Source organism: Poecilia reticulata, linkage group LG15 (genome assembly GCF_000633615.1).
Source record: "Poecilia reticulata strain Guanapo linkage group LG15, Guppy_female_1.0+MT, whole genome shotgun sequence".
NCBI lineage: Eukaryota > Metazoa > Chordata > Actinopteri > Cyprinodontiformes > Poeciliidae > Poecilia > Poecilia reticulata.
The window spans coordinates 9672190-9689063 of NC_024345.1; the positions used below are offsets into that span (position 1 = coordinate 9672190).

At 39.7% G+C, this 16874-nt stretch overlaps 3 protein-coding genes across 7 annotated transcripts in view; 1 reads left to right on the plus strand and 2 right to left on the minus strand.

The window, feature by feature from the left end:
* Positions 1-6028, minus strand: part of LOC103476656 (rap1 GTPase-GDP dissociation stimulator 1) — a 34422-nt gene extending 28394 nt beyond the window's left edge. Inside the window, exons 1-5 of one of the 2 annotated variants that reach the window (XM_008429131.2) lie at positions 5929-6028; positions 2592-2696; positions 2217-2339; positions 1053-1178; positions 569-697 (exon numbers count right to left, since the gene is read on the minus strand). In XM_008429131.2, coding sequence (XP_008427353.1) covers positions 569-697; positions 1053-1178; positions 2217-2339; positions 2592-2696; positions 5929-5941 — 496 coding nt within the window. In that variant the 5' untranslated portion in view covers positions 5942-6028. The other variant, XM_017309136.1, reaches the window with a different exon arrangement.
* Positions 6029-7668: 1640 nt separating this feature from the next.
* On the plus strand, positions 7669-10491 carry chchd1 (coiled-coil-helix-coiled-coil-helix domain containing 1). The gene is made up of 3 exons (XM_008429132.2): positions 7669-8024; positions 8098-8216; positions 10292-10491. Exons 1-3 carry the CDS (start codon positions 7886-7888, stop codon positions 10400-10402), a joined length of 369 nt encoding a protein of 122 aa, XP_008427354.1. The 5' UTR covers positions 7669-7885; the 3' UTR covers positions 10403-10491.
* A 446-nt stretch (positions 10492-10937) lies between these two features.
* Positions 10938-16874, minus strand: part of vps8 (VPS8 subunit of CORVET complex) — a 37149-nt gene continuing 31212 nt past the window's right edge. For all 4 annotated transcript variants that reach the window (XM_008429136.2, XM_008429134.2, XM_008429135.2 and 1 more), the window contains 6 exons: positions 15628-15708; positions 14523-14692; positions 13729-13897; positions 13028-13081; positions 12643-12723; positions 10938-11531 (listed from right to left, as the gene is read on the minus strand). In XM_008429136.2, the coding sequence (XP_008427358.1) occupies positions 11412-11531; positions 12643-12723; positions 13028-13081; positions 13729-13897; positions 14523-14692; positions 15628-15708 (675 nt within the window). In that variant the 3' untranslated portion in view covers positions 10938-11411. The remainder of the gene's footprint in view (positions 11532-12642; positions 12724-13027; positions 13082-13728; positions 13898-14522; positions 14693-15627; positions 15709-16874) is intronic.

Consider the following 16874-nt stretch of genomic DNA (forward strand, 5'->3'; position numbering starts at 1 on the left):
TTCCGGACCTGTTAGACAGAGAACTGGGCAGTAGTGAGTCCTAAGAGTTGTGAGGAGTGGGCGGGACTTACTATTGGTAGTAACAGACAGGATGTAAAACCCATGGAGAGCCATTCCATGACGCTCTCTACACATTGTTCTTGATCTGATCTGAGGGCCACATTAAGTCTGGAGGCCTGTTGCTGGTGACTGCAGAAAGTTTGTGTCATTGCTGGGATATCATCTTGATTTCACAGAGGTCACCATTATTATTATGACTTAAGGTTTGTAGCTTTTATGATAAGCAAAAGAATAAGAGTGGCAGTATTTATTATATATACTAATAGAACTGTAAAAACAAAGTAATTAAGAACTCAGTTTCTTTGTGAACAAGGTCTGATCTTTGTCTCATTCTTGGACATTACTTTGTAAATTCTAAAGGAAATGAGAAGCAAGAGATGGCAAACAAGCAAAGGCAACACACAATGTACCTAGACTTTTGAACAAATGTCTAAATACAGGTGTAACTACTGAGGGGCTTTCATGTAGGTGGGTAATACATATGTAAAGAAGAGTGGGAGATAATCACCCAAATCAGCCAGATTACAGAGAGCCAGCAGGCAGACGTTGACCAGCAGGTCATTATCAGGGTACTTCTTCATGATGGACACTAATCTGGGGATTACACCACTCTGGACTAACTGGTCCTGTTGATGTGCTGAGGAGAAAGTCAGACAAGGAAGTTGCGTAAGGACGTCAGAACAAATATAAAAATCTATATTTACATTAGAAATGGAATTATTAATTAATTTCACAATAAATATCTTACCATGTACTTCTTTCTGAAACCTTTCCTTCGGTCTATCCCATATTTTATTGCACCTTATATTATATTCTGTGTGATGAAATTTCCCTTATCTTTTCTTGTAAAGAGCTTCATTGCATTGAGACCATATTAAACAAAAAATGTAATACTCTAATTCTCAAACTGCAGAATTAAAATGGAAAGTGTAGAGTGGGTCAAAGTAAGTCAGACTAGATCAGACTGACACTGTGCTATCAGATCTACTCACTGTTGTCGAAGCAGATGCGCCCGATGGCCCTGCCGGTGTTCAGCAGCATTTCCTGGTCGCTGCTGTTCAGATGAGGAACCAGAGCCTTCACCAGGCCCGCCTCGATGCACGGCTCTCTCACAGCAGCTACAACACACACAGACGACAAAGAACCATGGAAACTCTGCTTTCATAGCATTTTTGTTTGAGTTTGAGATTGAATCAAGACACAGTTTTGCATCCATTACAAAGAGGTCAAAAAGTGGTTTCCTATGCATCGTTTTACTTTTATGGATATGAAACTTAGCAAGAATCAAGATCAGGTTGATAAGAAATATGGGAGAGGAGTCTTTTATCTTGGAAATCTTTGGTACCAAACAAAACATTTTCAAAATAGCAAAGGAAATCTGGTTTCCTATTCTTGATATCAGAACAACGTTTCTCCAAAATGAGAGACATTGGGAACTTCTGGATGCCAATATCTCTCAAAACCACTCCATGGAGGAGTAATTTTCCAGCAACAAACGTTTCTAGTTACAAGGAAAGTTTTGAGTTTGAAAAGTTGAAAATTAGCTAGAAAATACTAAGAAATATTTAGATTAACCTCAGACATTTTGTAGTAAAAAAAACCTTGGACATTTCTGAGTTTGAAAAGTCACAGATTTGCTGGAAAAAAAATAAGAATTTTTTTTTTTACTTTCCAAATTTATAAATTTCAGAGGTTTTGTTTTTTCCTCCAAAATTCCTAAGATTAACCTCAATATTTCAGAACTTTTTGGCAGAAATTGACTGCCTATATCTAGTGGCTCTAATATGCTGTCTGTAATGTACGATGGCGTACAAGTACCATTAAACACGGAATAATAAGGATATATGTGTCATGATCAATTTCTTTAACTTGCATTTTTTCTATGTTAGTTAGTACAGATCATAAAAATGTTTTAGACCGAAAAGGAAAAAAATTACCTGGTTAGTAATAGTCTTGGTGGAAATCCAGCACTCTTTATATGCGATTGCTGTTTATTGATGTAGCTAGTATATGCAGAGTGACATGTTGCTAGAGCATTCTGAGAGTTTTTATTTTAACCCTGTTAACCTGTGTTGGGGCAGCATTTCACTGGAGAACTTGAATTGTTGATGTTTTATTAAGGTGTAGCAGAGATTAAGGGAGCAGTAAAAGCGTACCTTCTCGTGCCATTTCTGCCACCAGCAGAGCCACCTGGCAGCTCAGGCTGCTCCTGCTCCGTAAGGCTTGAGCCAGAGTGGGAAGAATCCCACTTCTCACTATCTCAGCAGCCGCATCCTTCTCTGTGGGCAGGACACACAAAGCTACTTTTCAAATAGACACGATTGTTCTTTTTCCTCTGATACCACCAGTCTCCCCCTTTCACAAGCTACTTTGTATATTAATTCATCGATTAAAATGTATGAAGGAGATGCCATAATCACACATCAGTGAAATTATTTCTGATTTGTCCCCTGTTAGCCATGCGTAAGGTGAGGACATTTTATTTTTTTGGCTTTTGTAAGCAAACATCACTGAGTATTATCTGAGCTCACTCTTCTCCAGCAGAGCAGTCAGGACTGTATCCAGATGAGGCTTCAGCTCTTCTTCGATCAGCTCTGTGCTCACACTGATGGCCTTCAGCGCCTCATTTAGAGAGTCTGCAGAATAAGAGCAAATGGTTTGTCAGATGAAAGTGTATCTGTAACGTAAAATACATTGGTTTTATTCAATTCACTTCAGTTCAATTTTATTTATAACAAATCAAGATGCTTTACAAAAAAAAAATTCTCATACATACATTAAAATTTTTTCTAGTTTCAAACAGTACAGTAGGTTCGATTAATTATTCAAAGTAAATTAAAAACTTTTAAGATACATTCAAGATACTCTACACTGGTGGCGCTGGTAAACAGGGCAAAGACAAGACATGCGACTACGACTATAGACACGACAATAGAGGACCCGACAAGGAAACAAGAGACACAGGGAACATGAGACACAGCTGGGACCAATCAAGGGTAGGCGGGACTGTTGTCCCGCCTACCCTCAACAGAAGGGTAGGCGGGACTCAACAGAACACAGAAACCTAAATAAACATGTAGAAAACCAAATCATCACAGAGAACTCATAAAATACACTTGGACACGCAGGACTACCTGGGATGTAGAGACAATGGTTGTGATACTGATAGTTCCCAAATCCATCTGTTTTAGTCACTTTGCCAAATGAAGGGATGCAAGTCACTCATGTCAAGTCCAAGAAAAAATACAACAAACCTCAACACTCAGAACCTGTGCTCCTAACAGGAAGTGGAAAAATGGGTTTGTAAGCATTTGAGGCAGTGATCAAAGACCCTGCATTGGTGGAATATCTGCACCAATGCAGACCCAAAAGTACAGAGGAGGAAGCAGCATGGAGGGGTTGGCAGCATGAACAGGCCTATTGAGTTAAATCACACGTCAAACTCAAGGCCTGGGGTCCAAATCGGCCCCCCTTCTCTCGCCCCCACCTTCCCTGTCTCTTGGCTTTTTATGTGGCCCCCAACTTCAGATGCTAAATTACATCAATCAGTCCCTCCACTTCAGTTTATTGCAATTCTGTGACTGCAGAAATTCATACAACATTTTCAGATCCTTGCAGATTTACATGCTAATGCATCACTGTGAGTTTATTGCAAATTTTTGGCTAATTTATTTGATTTTTTTTAGATATTGGGACCAAAGCCCAATTCCATATGAAAGTATTTCCACTTGGGGAAAATACTCAAGGCTGAAGGAGCAGACAGTACGATTGATATGGCAAGTAACAAAGTCATATTTAATGTCACACTGAAGTGCAAATATTGCAAAATACCTTACAAAATACCTTAAATTAGCACCAAAAAAATCTGTCTCAAAAAAAAAAAATCAACAACTGCAAAATCCCAGAGGGACTGCATCATGTGAAAAGATGTTCAGTATTATTTTATTTCAAGAAGTATTTATTAAATGCAGACAGAACACTTATTCATATTTTAACAACCAGCGATCTTAAAAAGAATTAAACTGAGTTTCCCTCCCCTGAGTTCAACACTTTATTTCTTCCTGCACAATGTCAATGAGAGAAAAAGCTATGACATCACCATGTGCTGCAGAACTTAAAGGAGATCTGACGCAGGCACAACAGCCCCTGTTATATAAGCTAGAGGTGGAACAAAGGTCTGGGGAATCTCATTATCAGACAGGACAGGTCTAATGCCTGAAAGCTGTCCAAACTACTCTACCAAACATTCCCATTAGAAACAACCAACCAATGCTGGTTGATATCTGACACAGTCTGGAGGAGAACCGCTAGGATCTCTGGCAAGAAGAAGACAGTTTTCATCAATACCTTTGCCAGGGAAGGTTCACCTTCCAGCAAAGGCTGAGGGACAGAAAGATATTCCACCAAGTTTAACGCAACAATTCAGAGGGAATCCCTGGGTTCACATTAGAAGAAGCTAACTCTAGGTTCCGAATGCATGTTGGGAAAGTTGGGAGATGCGTAAGGAAAGTCGGGAATGTAGCAACTTGTTCACTGTTGCTGCTGGTTTTCTGTGATCTCCAACTGACTGCATGGATTAGGGGTGAAAACAACAAGCAAGGAGGATGTTTCTGTAACACCAATGAGTTCTTACATATGTTTACATAACTAACTGCTCAGATATGTAAACATTCATTGTATGAATCTGTTTCTAATGTAGTGTGATTAGAAAGCAACTTGTAGTGTTATAGTTTCTGATTTATTTTATTATTGGGTTGTAACCTGTCAAGGGACTGCAGATGCAAAGTGATTTATGCTACAATCTGTTACAGCAAATGACAATATTTATGTTTGACCTGTCCCTTTCTAAATTAATGTTATTATTATTATTATTATTACAACCAAGTCAGCTTAAATTAGCCTAGCTAAGGTTATTTAACCTAAAATCATGGAATAAAGATAACCTGCATGCAGCATTGCATCACACAGATTTATACACAGAGAGAAGGACTTGCAGACAGTAATAACTACAGCTAATCCCTTCAGACCCGACTAAAATAGTTTGAGTAGAGGGGAGGGGCGCTATTCACTACATGCTACGTCAGGATCTAAACCCCACATCTTTTTGTTTTTGTGACCAAGTGTGTGTGCGTGTGTGTGTGTAGAAGGAGGAGAAAAGCAGAGAGGTTGATTTCCTAATCAGTCTTCCTGGGATCTTCCAGGAAGCCCACCTGGTGTGGGTGTGTGTGTGTGTGTGTGGGTGGGAGAGAGAGAGAGAGAGAGAAAGAGAGAGAGAGAGAGAGACAGAGAGAGACACAGAGAGAGAGAGAAACTTCTACTCTGCAACATGTCAGCATGCTCACAATAACACAGCAGAGCTACTCACTATGCAGCTGGGAGAAAACAATAGCACAGAACTGTAGAGTCTAATCCAATTCATGTCAGACGCTACTTAGCTTATCTGAACGCCTCTAGTTGTACAGGAACTAGATGCTTATCATTAAGAATATTGAAAACAGAAATATTATGGGACTATTTGAAACGTGTTGGCATGATGCACAGAGTCAAACTGTCTGGGTCCAGTTTGTCACATCAGCTGTTAGCAAGAAACCAGCAAAAAAAACAGCACAGAGCAGGCAGCTGCAGTATCTATCTATCTATCTATCTATCTATCTATCTATCTATCTATCTATCTATCTATCTATCTATCTATCTATCTATCTATCTATCTATCTATCTATNTATCTATCTATCTATCTATCTATCTATCTATCTATCTATCTATCTATCTATCTATCTATCTATCTATCTATCTATCTATCTATCTATCTATCTATGCATTCATCACACACACATACACAGGAGGATGTTATTCATGAAGCTACTCACCCACGTCTGTCATGGCTGCTAGTCGGCAGACTCTGCTGGCTCCCTGTCTCTACTGCTACTGCTGTGTGCGCGTGTGTGTGTGGGAGTGTGTGTGTGTGTCACTTGGGGTTGTGGCTAGGAGAGCAACACTCGCATATTAAGATCAGGCTTTCACAGATTTTGCCTCTCAACATTTCTCCTTGTTTTCAGTTCTTATTTTTATTTTTTGTTTGTTGTTCAGATTTCCTCTATCCCATAATAATCGGTCTCTCCTTCGTCCTTAGTGTCTTCCTCACTTCTCATCTCTGCATCTGCAGCACTCAGCACCACCTCAGTAAAAATCCACCATCATAGGAACCTTTATGTTGACACACCCATACAGTGCGGTTTGAGACCGGGTTCTTTAGAAGATTAGATGTTGCAAAAGTCACCAGAGGAAAATGAACACATATTTTTCTCCATCTGTCGTCTACTGACGTCTTCCAGGATCAATACTCCTGCTTCTTTTCTTGTAGCAGATGGCTGTTTGCACTAAGCCAGGTTCTGCTTCTGCTGGAGGTTTCTTCCTGTTAACAGGAAGTTTTTCCTCTCCACTGTAGCGACATGTTCGTCCAGGAAAAGTGAATGCTGCAAGTTAAGGACTCAATGCAATCTGCTGGGTTCCCTTAGAGAGGAACTTAAGTTAATTTGAATATTAAACTGAGCATCAGTTTAATCAATCCCAGATAAGTAGCATTGATTAAAATGCATAATTGGATTTTTGATGATGCATTCTGTTGTTATTGGAAAAGCTAATTTTCTGAGCTCACCATTGGAAACAGAGCAAGAGCAAGAAACATAATTTCATTTCTGGAAGTTGGAAGACTCAAAGCAACACAAATGTGTTATTAAATGTGGCTGCCATGTACATGAAGACAGTGATACACAGGTTTAAGCTATTTATCAATACCTCTTATGATTTATTTTATTATTCATTAGTGATGTACAGTTTCTATTAATAAACACTTCTTTTGATGCTTCTACACATGGAGGGGCAGACACTAATATTATGTTAAACATTGCTCAGGTTTTCTTGAACAATGTTATGCACTCAAGTTGCACTTGGATATGCATAATGCTGAGACAGATTTTTGTTTTTAGTCACAATTTACATTTATTTATGTATTTTTTAAAATATAAATTTACATTTAAAATCTAATTTACTTTAAAGTAAATTAGAAGTAAAAGTACACATTGATATGGATTTAATGACAGTAGCAAAATGACTGTCATGCTGAGCGATAGTGAACATCCTTTAGATCAGGTACTTTGGAAAACTACTAAACCAGTTTCACTTTATTTTGGTAAATAAACAATTTCACACATAGAAAACAAAAACAAAATGCTACTTTACAAACCCATAATTTACCAAAAAAGGAGTAGACTGAAGCCAAGGCTTACGCTTGCCTACTCAGAGCTTGCCAACTCAAAGCAACACAAGTAAATATTTTTCATAACCAACATTACATAATTACCTGACTGATATTGTTAGGCTGTACAAACCAGAACATGTATTTATCTGTGAGTTCCGATTATAATATTAAGCCTAGCTGTTTCAGTTTAGTGGTGTTACCATCTCACAACTCAGTGATAAAACTCTAATATTTTCCTCATTCAAAAGAATCCTAAATATTTCCTATGCTATAAAGACAATTTTTTGGCTCTAACGTTTGGCTAATGCCTGACATATCACGCTGAAGAGGGCGCTCTTCCACAGAAAGCCATACGTCTCCAGACGAAGAAGAAGCTGTTACGACACTGAGGTTCGCTTTACGGATCACGCAGCGTTCCTGGCTACCTGGTGCTGGTCCGGTGTTCACAGCAGATGAAACAGAATTTGTCGGTTGTTTTTAGTCTCTAAGTTTAATACCCGAGCCCTGAACAGGAGCTCCTCTCCGTCCGTCCACCGGTTCTGACCCGGTCCGCTCGCTGGAGAGAAATGGCGGCTCAGGGAGGAGTTCTGTTCCAGGAGAAGGTCAGCAGGCTGCTCAGCAGGGAGAACGGGAAACCGGTGCTGAAGCCCAACAGACCGCTGATCCTGAAGGACTCTGTGGGCAACAGGAAACCCAGGAAAGGAGGTAAGAATCGAGCTGTTAGCGGCTGTTCTTCTGCCGTCCGGTCGGGGTTAAAGGTCAACCTTTCTGTCTCCAGAGGCTTCCTGCGTCACTGAGATGTCCCTACTGATGGCCTGTTGGAAGCAGAACAACTTTGTGGACAGCCTTTGCTCTAATGAGATCAACACCTTCTACACGTGTGTTCACAAAGCGGAGGTGAGTCTGGTTGTTTTCCTTTCACCACGGTGCTTTTGGTCTGAGATGTTGGTGTTTCCATTGCAGTTTTGTGAATTACATATATTTCCATAAGGCTGAAAAACAAATAAATCGTGGTGCAAAAACCTGATCTAAATTCCATTAAGCAAATTCCAATTTGATGGAAACGCAGCTAACGTTTTCAGTCAGAGGCTTCCTCAGATTCGTTGCAAGACCGCCTGCTACAGAAGATCATTCCAGCTCACAGCATCACCATCCACAACGAGGCTTTGAATATATAAGTAATGATATAAGTAAAGATTCACCTTCCCTTTGGGATAAAGTATTTTTGAACCATCAGCAACACTCCCTCTCCTCACAATCAGAACCCCCCAGAAACTGCGTTGTATCAAGCTTCACCTTTGCACAAGTAGTTTCTCCATTTCGATTTTGTTAAATGATCAAATATTGATATATATATTTATTTATATAGACAAGTGATCAATATCAGCAGAAAATACGTCTGATAAAATGTTCAATAATTTCTAGGAACTTTCATCCAGAACTGCACAGCATTCTGGGAGACGTAGGAAGCGGAAATTATTTAGCCGCTCAACCCAAGTAACTCGCTGTCTCACTCTTTGGTTACCCAGCGACAATCTGTTGAGTAACCTGTGCAGCAGCAGTTCTAAAGCAGTGGTCCCCAACCTTTTTATTACCGCGGACCGGTCAAGACTTGGAAAATTTTGCTGCGGGGGGTTGTGTTCCCGCTAAATCCTGAATATACCTAATTTGGGTTGTCTTGGAGTTTTTATCGCAACCTGAATACGACCTGCTGAATGTGACAGGTAGCCAATCAAAAAGCGCGGTGACGTAAGAACAGAGGGGAATCCCAGACAGCTGACATATCGCGCAACTGAGTTCGGTGGATATCGGAGATGATATGTGGAAATGTTTATTATTAAATCTAAAGGTCATTATTATGTTTATTCAGTTAAAAATGTTAACTATGAAAAAACATTCACCTCCAAATCAATAGTGCAGCAAATAGAGCAACTGCTCCCGTCGACTTTCATCCACCGTCTTTTCTTTTTGTTACATCTTTTATCTCTTAAAATGACTCCACAAACTATCACTATTGCTTCTACATCGTCATCCGTGTTTGGTTATTCCAAATTCCCGCCATGTTGGGGGTTTTACTGGATTATCCTCTGGAATCGGGATGTTCGTGACTGGAATCGGTTCGTGTTGCTCCTGCCTTGGACACACGAACCGATCGAACCTGCTGATCTTTTATCAGCTCTGTGATCACAGAGATTTGGAGAATCGGCCGACAATTCTTAAATCTTTCCGTCTAATCCAGACTTGAGACTCAAGCTCTGCTCTACTCATCTCCTCTCGACCACTGCCCAAACGCTCCGACTCTGGTCGCTATGGTAACGTTTACATAACGTTTCAAATTAAGATACAGATGCGCCACAAAAAACGAACCTTTTACTTTCGTGAAAGCTTTAACTCGCGATAATGACTAACTGGAGCCCTGAGCTTGTTTATCTGCAACGAGACGGTTCCATCTGGGAGTGATGAGAGACAATAACACCCGAAGTGTTGCTTATATCCACAGCCTGCTTGCTAGAGACCATGGCGAAGCAGCTTGAAGCTTCATTGCCTCATTAGCAGCCGGTCGCCGCATGTTACGCAGAGCGGCTTGTAATGTGGGACTCACCTACCTGTCCGGGATGAATCCATTCTCCTGTCTCTTCTCTGGGCCTTTTCCCCTTCGCAAAGAAACTTTCCAAAGACATCTGATCTGTTTCTTACTCGTTTTGCTGCTTGTGGCCTCAGTGTTGGCGCGCAAGTAACCGAGAGAATCCGGTTTAAAGATTTTCAAAATAAAAGATCCTCCAGACTCAAATAATACATAAAACGGAAATATTTCACTATTTCTTGCGCGGTCCGAAACCAATTGGTCCACAGACCGGGGTTTCTAAAGTACACAGAGGTCTTCATCTGTCTGCGCTCCATCTGTTCCCGTTCTGTTCCTCTGAAGGTTGAGGATAGATCTACTGGAGTAACAAGGTGTTTCTGTTTCCCAGGCAGCAAGGAAGAACAAGTCTGAGCAGAGCAATGTGACTGGAGGTCGTCTGACACCGAAACAAGCCACCACTCTGCTGAAGAGATTTCCTAACCTGCGATCTGAGATCTAAGATGGATTCTATTATGTGTTGCCTGTATTTCCCCTCTGTAATGATGATTTATATGTACATTTTTTCAATAAATTGTTTAGTTTACACAACTATCTCTCCTTGAGTTTGTGTCTCATAGTTCTAACAGCTGGCTATATGGTACAGCTCAGGAAACTGGACCTGAACTCAGTGACGGCTTCAGAAGGACTACACAAGTAAAATGTCTACCATCCACAGAACTTTCCTTAAATTCTAATGTTGACCTGTTGACCATCAAGAGAAACTGAATTTAATATTGGATAAAGGTTTGGGAACAAAGCAGGCTTTAACACACTCATCAAAAATAGGCAAAAATAAAGAAAGCCAACCATGTAAAACTGATGGATTAGTTTAAGGAGATATTTGATATATCAGTTCAAACTTTGCACAGCCAGCTGCAGGTGTTTCAATATGTGGGTCTCAGACTGGACGCTCCTACAGCTCTTCTGGGTGAACGGTGGACAGGCGGCAGTCGCATGAAACGTCTGGTTCTTGCAATAAATAACTTGAGAGCGAATGAAATACCGCACAATGTTTTATTACAAAAATCATGAACATGTTTGTGTTTCTGCTTCAGGCACCAAAGCACAGTCAGACATCGTAATTCATTCTGTTTGCTCTCACTGCTAAAGATATCAAAGACCACACATTTCTACAGAAAAACTGGCAGGTGACATACTCCATTCAGTATGCAAAAACCCACGTTAAAGCTAAAATTAGCTAAAATGCTAATGTTAGCTTAAATTATATCATTATCACATTGGCTGCTGTGCCCCTTTCTGATCATTAAAGATCCTGAAGGTGAAGAATAAGTGGCTGGATGGAGGGATGAACAGACAAAATGAAGAATAAAGTCACAGTAGTGGGAGAACAATAACAAACAGTCAACATGTGTTAGCTATGTTGATGTTTTAATGCTTCAGGATAATAAAAGTAATGAGGGACGACCCGAAACAGAAGCAGGAAATGTTTCCTTGAGGCCCTGGAGGAGCTACTCTTCAAACAGAGGAGGAGGAGCGAGCTTCAGGTGGAAATTCTCTGGCTGGACTGGAAGCAGGAAGCCTGCTTTCTCACTGCTTTGGCCGTGCGAAACCTCAGAGAGGATGGACAGCTGGAGGACAGAGAACACACCTGATCAATCAGACGTGGAGAAACAGGATGATTACACACATGTCGTCATCTAACAGGGAGGAGTATTCCAGGTAAAGACAGCTTGTGACTATTTCACTTATAGCATGGAAAAATGTATTGCTATAAGTGAAATAATCTGATTGGAACTACAACTTTTTCATCAGTATTAAGAAATTATTGACTTAAAGCAAACTATTTATTGCTGAAAAGTTAACTGGGTAACACTTTACTTGAAGGGATGTGCATAAGACTAACTTTTAATGCAAAGTTGCACTAAAAGTTGCCTTGAAAGTATACACTTTGTATTATTCGATTTGACTCTTAACACAAAGTTCAATTAAAATTTGCATTAAAAGTCAAGTTTTAATGCAAAGAATCAACTTTGCATTAAAAATGTCATTATTTACCAAATGACACTTCATGACAACAGTCATAAATATTCTTGAGGACTCCTTCATGTTCATCACTGTTGTTATGACATGTTTATGACAGTGTCATGTCAGTCTTATGAACACCCCGTCAAATAAAGTGTTACCGTTAAGTTTAAGTTAGTTTTGCCTTATTTCAAAAATCTAACACAGTGATCTTCCTTTCCTGGTTTCCTTCTATAAAACCTTCTTATTATTATTCAGAATTTCTATTTCCCTTTTGAACGCATACTTTTTTTTGTTTGGATTTCTATGGATTTTGACAACAGATCAGATCTGTTGTCCTGGCAACTAGCAGTTTTTGGTACATTAATGAAGCTACAACAGCATTACATATAAGTGTTTATGTATTTGTGGAACTGCATTCCCATTACAAATACGCACCAAAGTTTGTTAATATTCTGCTAATGTCAAAAAAACACAATTTCGCAATGGTGGTGATTCCATTAAATAACATTTTAAACGACATGTGAATAAGCACAAGTTATTAAAAAACATGCCACAGCTGAAACCCCTGCAAAAACGTATAAAAAAAGATGAGTTTTTTGAAACTGCTGTGTTTCCATTAAGCAAATTTATTTCTGTAACTCCAATTTGTACGACGGTAAATGGAAACACAGCAGTTATTGCATCAGTGAAACAGAGACAGCAGTGGTTCTGTACCCTGGACGGTCCTCTGTACAACCCTCGCAAGTGATCCCAGGAGAGTTCCTGCTGCACATCCAATGTTGCCACAGCAACCACCTGCAACACAGCGAATAATCGCACATTGGGCTGTTATTATTATACACTAGTTTCACACTGAAACCAGAATAACTCATGGATTTGTTCCTGCCATGTTAAATCACTGTTGGTACTCAGATGCTTTACTTGTTAGAGATAAATCAACAGAAGCAGAGCACTAGAATAGATAAAGACATTATTATTCCTTCCAAGACTTTAAACCAGAGATTTATTACAGAATGAATGACTGAGCAGCGCTCAGAGGCTGAAGGTTTGACAGGAAAGCGGTCGGTGTCTTGTGCAGACAGAAAATGGTCCAGCTTACCTTCTTCCTGTGAGTCTCAGCTCCTTTCTCATGATGTCCTGATGAAAACCGAGTCTGGAGCCCAGAGAACACACACACAAACACACACACACACACGCACACGCACACACACGCATACACACACACAACGATAATATCAAATGGCACACAGTAATTCTAACCTGTCCTGCTCTAGTTTAGCCTGAAACCAGAAAACCCCAACAGCTTTGGAAGTTAATGCCAACTGATGTTATATTTAATGACAGTGAACATTGTAACGGACAGATGAGATAATATTTTAGTAAACTGCAAACAATTGGAAGTTTTTGTGAATTGAACATATAACACTTGAGTTAATTATGTGTTTAACCTAAAATTACATGTCGTTTTTTTGTTGTTTTATTTCATTTCTAAAAATCGTTTTAGTGACGTAATGAAGTGATGTGTGGACCACTGTAAGAATAGCAGCAGTATTGCTGCAGCTAAAAGTGGATTCTAAATAAGTTAAACTTACTATGACCTCTGACCTTGGTCTGCTGTAGTGAGGAAAACTATTGCTCAAAACTATTTCACAGAATGTCAATACAAAAACAAAAAATTTTCCTTAGCCTCACATATCTGCACACTGACAGTAGAGCAGGTGTCCTCTGTTTAGGTCAGTTCATGGCGTTTGGAGTTATGCTTTATGAACTTTTCCTCATGATTAGCACAAACTCACTGACCTGGGCGAGAGACGCGCTGCGGCTTCTGTTTGGCTCAGAACAAGCCCCGCCCCTTCCTCCATGGCTGGAGGAACACTTGTAACACCTCCATGGCTGCTGCGGCTCCGAGGCCACGCCCCACCCACAGTCCTTCTGCTGCAGGCACTGCAGGTGGTACAGGTGGCCGCAGCTGGAAAACACGCAGAGGTCAGAGGGAACCTTGTAAAGTATCAACCAGAGAGAGATGTACATAACGCCGAATTATGTAGTAACACTGCAGCATGTAATAATGTAATAATGTAATAATAATCTTTGTGTGTGTATTAGGTGGAAAACAGACCTTCATTAACCATTGAGACCACAAAAAACAAAAAGCTGTCAGACGGCTTTACTATCCATGAAATAATTCAAAAACAGTCCTGACAGTTTGGATGTATTTGTTTTTTTCTCTCCTTCTCACAAAACATTTCCGTTTGTGTCTTAGAGAAGAGAAGGAAAGCCAACGTTTGACTTGTTTTGCCTTTGCGTTTTGCACGTAAGTTAGCAGTGTGTTTGTGTCCTAAAGAAAAGAACATAACCTTCAGATATCTCAGAAACGAGATACTAGCATACAAAATCTTATAAAAACCTTACACTGTAGCAAGAAAGACTTTCAGTATTCAAAACGCCGCATGAACTGACTAATACAGTATTGCAAGGTAATGCAAAAGAAATACAAAAATTGCCCAGTGTTCCTTAGGGCCTCTGTGGTTTCCAGTGTGGAAGCAGCAGAAATAATCAAGTTGTTTTCATTTTGCAGTGACAGGCCGTGTTACCTGAACACAATGATCTCCTCGGACGTGTCCTGCTTCCTCTTGTAGTGCTGCAGGCAGATGTTGCAGCAGTCCTGACGGGGGTGGAGCCCTCTGGTGACAGCGGAGCGGAGGTGTGCCAGGGACCAGTGGAGGTCATGGTTCAGCAGATTTGTTGTTGTTTCAAGCAGAGTCTGAGAGACAGGCACATTTTTTACTGCGTCTTTCACCAAAATGTCTACTGACTGCTGCGCTTTTAATTTGTTTTGTCCCAAAAATGTTTCAGATCATCAAGCTAATATAATATTGGATAAAAATAACCTGAGTAAAAACAGAAGGCAACTTTTAAATTATGATCACTGTAGATGTTTTATGCAAACCAGTTGAAACTAGATATTTACATACACCAAATAAAAAGACATACATATTAATTTTTTTCTCAATGTCAGAAGTTAAATAAGACACAAAACAACTTTTCTTGTTACAGGTCAGTTTGAATTACCCAAATTATGTTGATTTACTAAATGCTAGAAAACTTTCTGAGAACCATTTTTCAGACATTTTTGTCAGAACTTTCCTTGAATTCAAAAGTTTACACACATTTTTTATAAGTAAACTTTACCAAATGTATGGTTTGCATTTAGCAAATAGAAATAATTTTGGTAATTCTAACTAAACTAAAACAACAGACGTTTGCTCTGATTTAACTGCAGACGGCAATAAAACAAAATGTGTGTGTCCAAAGTTTCCCCCAGAAAACTTGCTAAGCCTGGAGGTTTGGTGCTAGGGCAGTTATTCATTCAGCAGCCCGCCGTGTTTTTGAGTTAAAAAACACTTAAAAGTTGAAAATGTTAAAAATATCACTTGATAATCATGTGTTATTGAAAGACTGGAAGATTAATACCTGAACACCAACTACAAAGTCTAAAAAAAATGCAAACACTTTAAAAATAGTCAATTAATTAAGCTACGCTTAGCCTGGTGGGGGCACAAGTAAATCCTGGTGGCCCGCCAGGGTTATACTACACTGGGGGAAACCCTGGTGTCTTTCATAAAAAGACACACAAAGTACCCGGATTCAGTTGTAATCCACATGTCCCGGAATGAAGACATGTGAACAAAGGGTTACCTGTTCATAGGTGAACGTGTCCAGCATGCCCAGAATGAGGCCCTGGATCTCCGCCAGCTTTCCTCTTCCATAAACTGGATCCTGATTAAAACCATCCAGCAGCAAAAGTTTATCAACTGGAATTCTTTATAAAAATGATCGGATGCTCCACTAAACATTGCATACATAAGTAATGTCGGCTTGATTTAAAAGGAAGTAAGCCAACGGTGCTTATAAAAAGTATTCATCCTCTTGGATGTTTTATGCTTTTTATTGATTTTACAAATCAATGAATTTTAAAAAATACATAAAAGAACTTTAATGTCAAAGTGAAAACTGATTTCTGCAGTAGCTGAGATGGAGAGACTCCACATACAACAACTGTTGGTCTGGTTTTTCACCAGTCAAAGCTTTATGGGAGCGGTGACAAGAAAAGCACTGCTGAAGAAAACTCAGATCAAGGCTGGACTGGAGTCTCTGCCAAAAGGCACATGCCTTTTGGCAGAGACTCCAGGGTGAAGTGGAAGAAAGTTCTTCAGAGAACATTTATTATCCAGCTAGACGACCACTCAAAGCTTCCAGCTGAATCTACAAGAGATGATCTGAAGACACAAAGGGGGAGGACCAAGAGTGGCCCAGTCAAAGCCTAGATCTGTTCACAGCCAATCCCCAGCAACCTGACAGAGCTGGAACAGATTAGCAGGAAGAGTGGAGGAAAACTCCAGCAGACCCTGACTGACCAGCTGTGTTTTCCTCTGACCTTCATTTCCCTTAAAGGAAACATGTCAATTTTGAACAAACTCACAATTTTGATAAAACGTTTTTGCACAAGGATGAGGTGGTTTAAAATTAGCCATATTACAATTGGTGTTTTCTGCAAAACTGCAATGGAGACACTTTTACTGAAACCCAGACTCCCTGCTGGGATGGCAAATACTCAATACTGCCTGGAAAAGGGGGTGAATAATTATGCAATCAGTTATTTTATATTGAATGTTTTCGTTTAATTGTCATTATCGTGAATAAATCAGTTATCACTTTGACGTTAAAGTTTTTTTTGTTCATTTTCTGTCATAAAAGTCAAAATGTTTACCATTTGTTTACCATGATTGATTAATAAAAGCAATAAAAATGGTAAAACATCCAAGGGTATGAATACTTTCAATAAGCACTGTGAGTGAGTGAGTGAGTGAGTGAGTGAGTGAGTGAGTGAGTGAGTGAGTGAGTGAGTGAGTGAGTGAGTGAGTGAGTGAGTGAGTGAGTGAGTG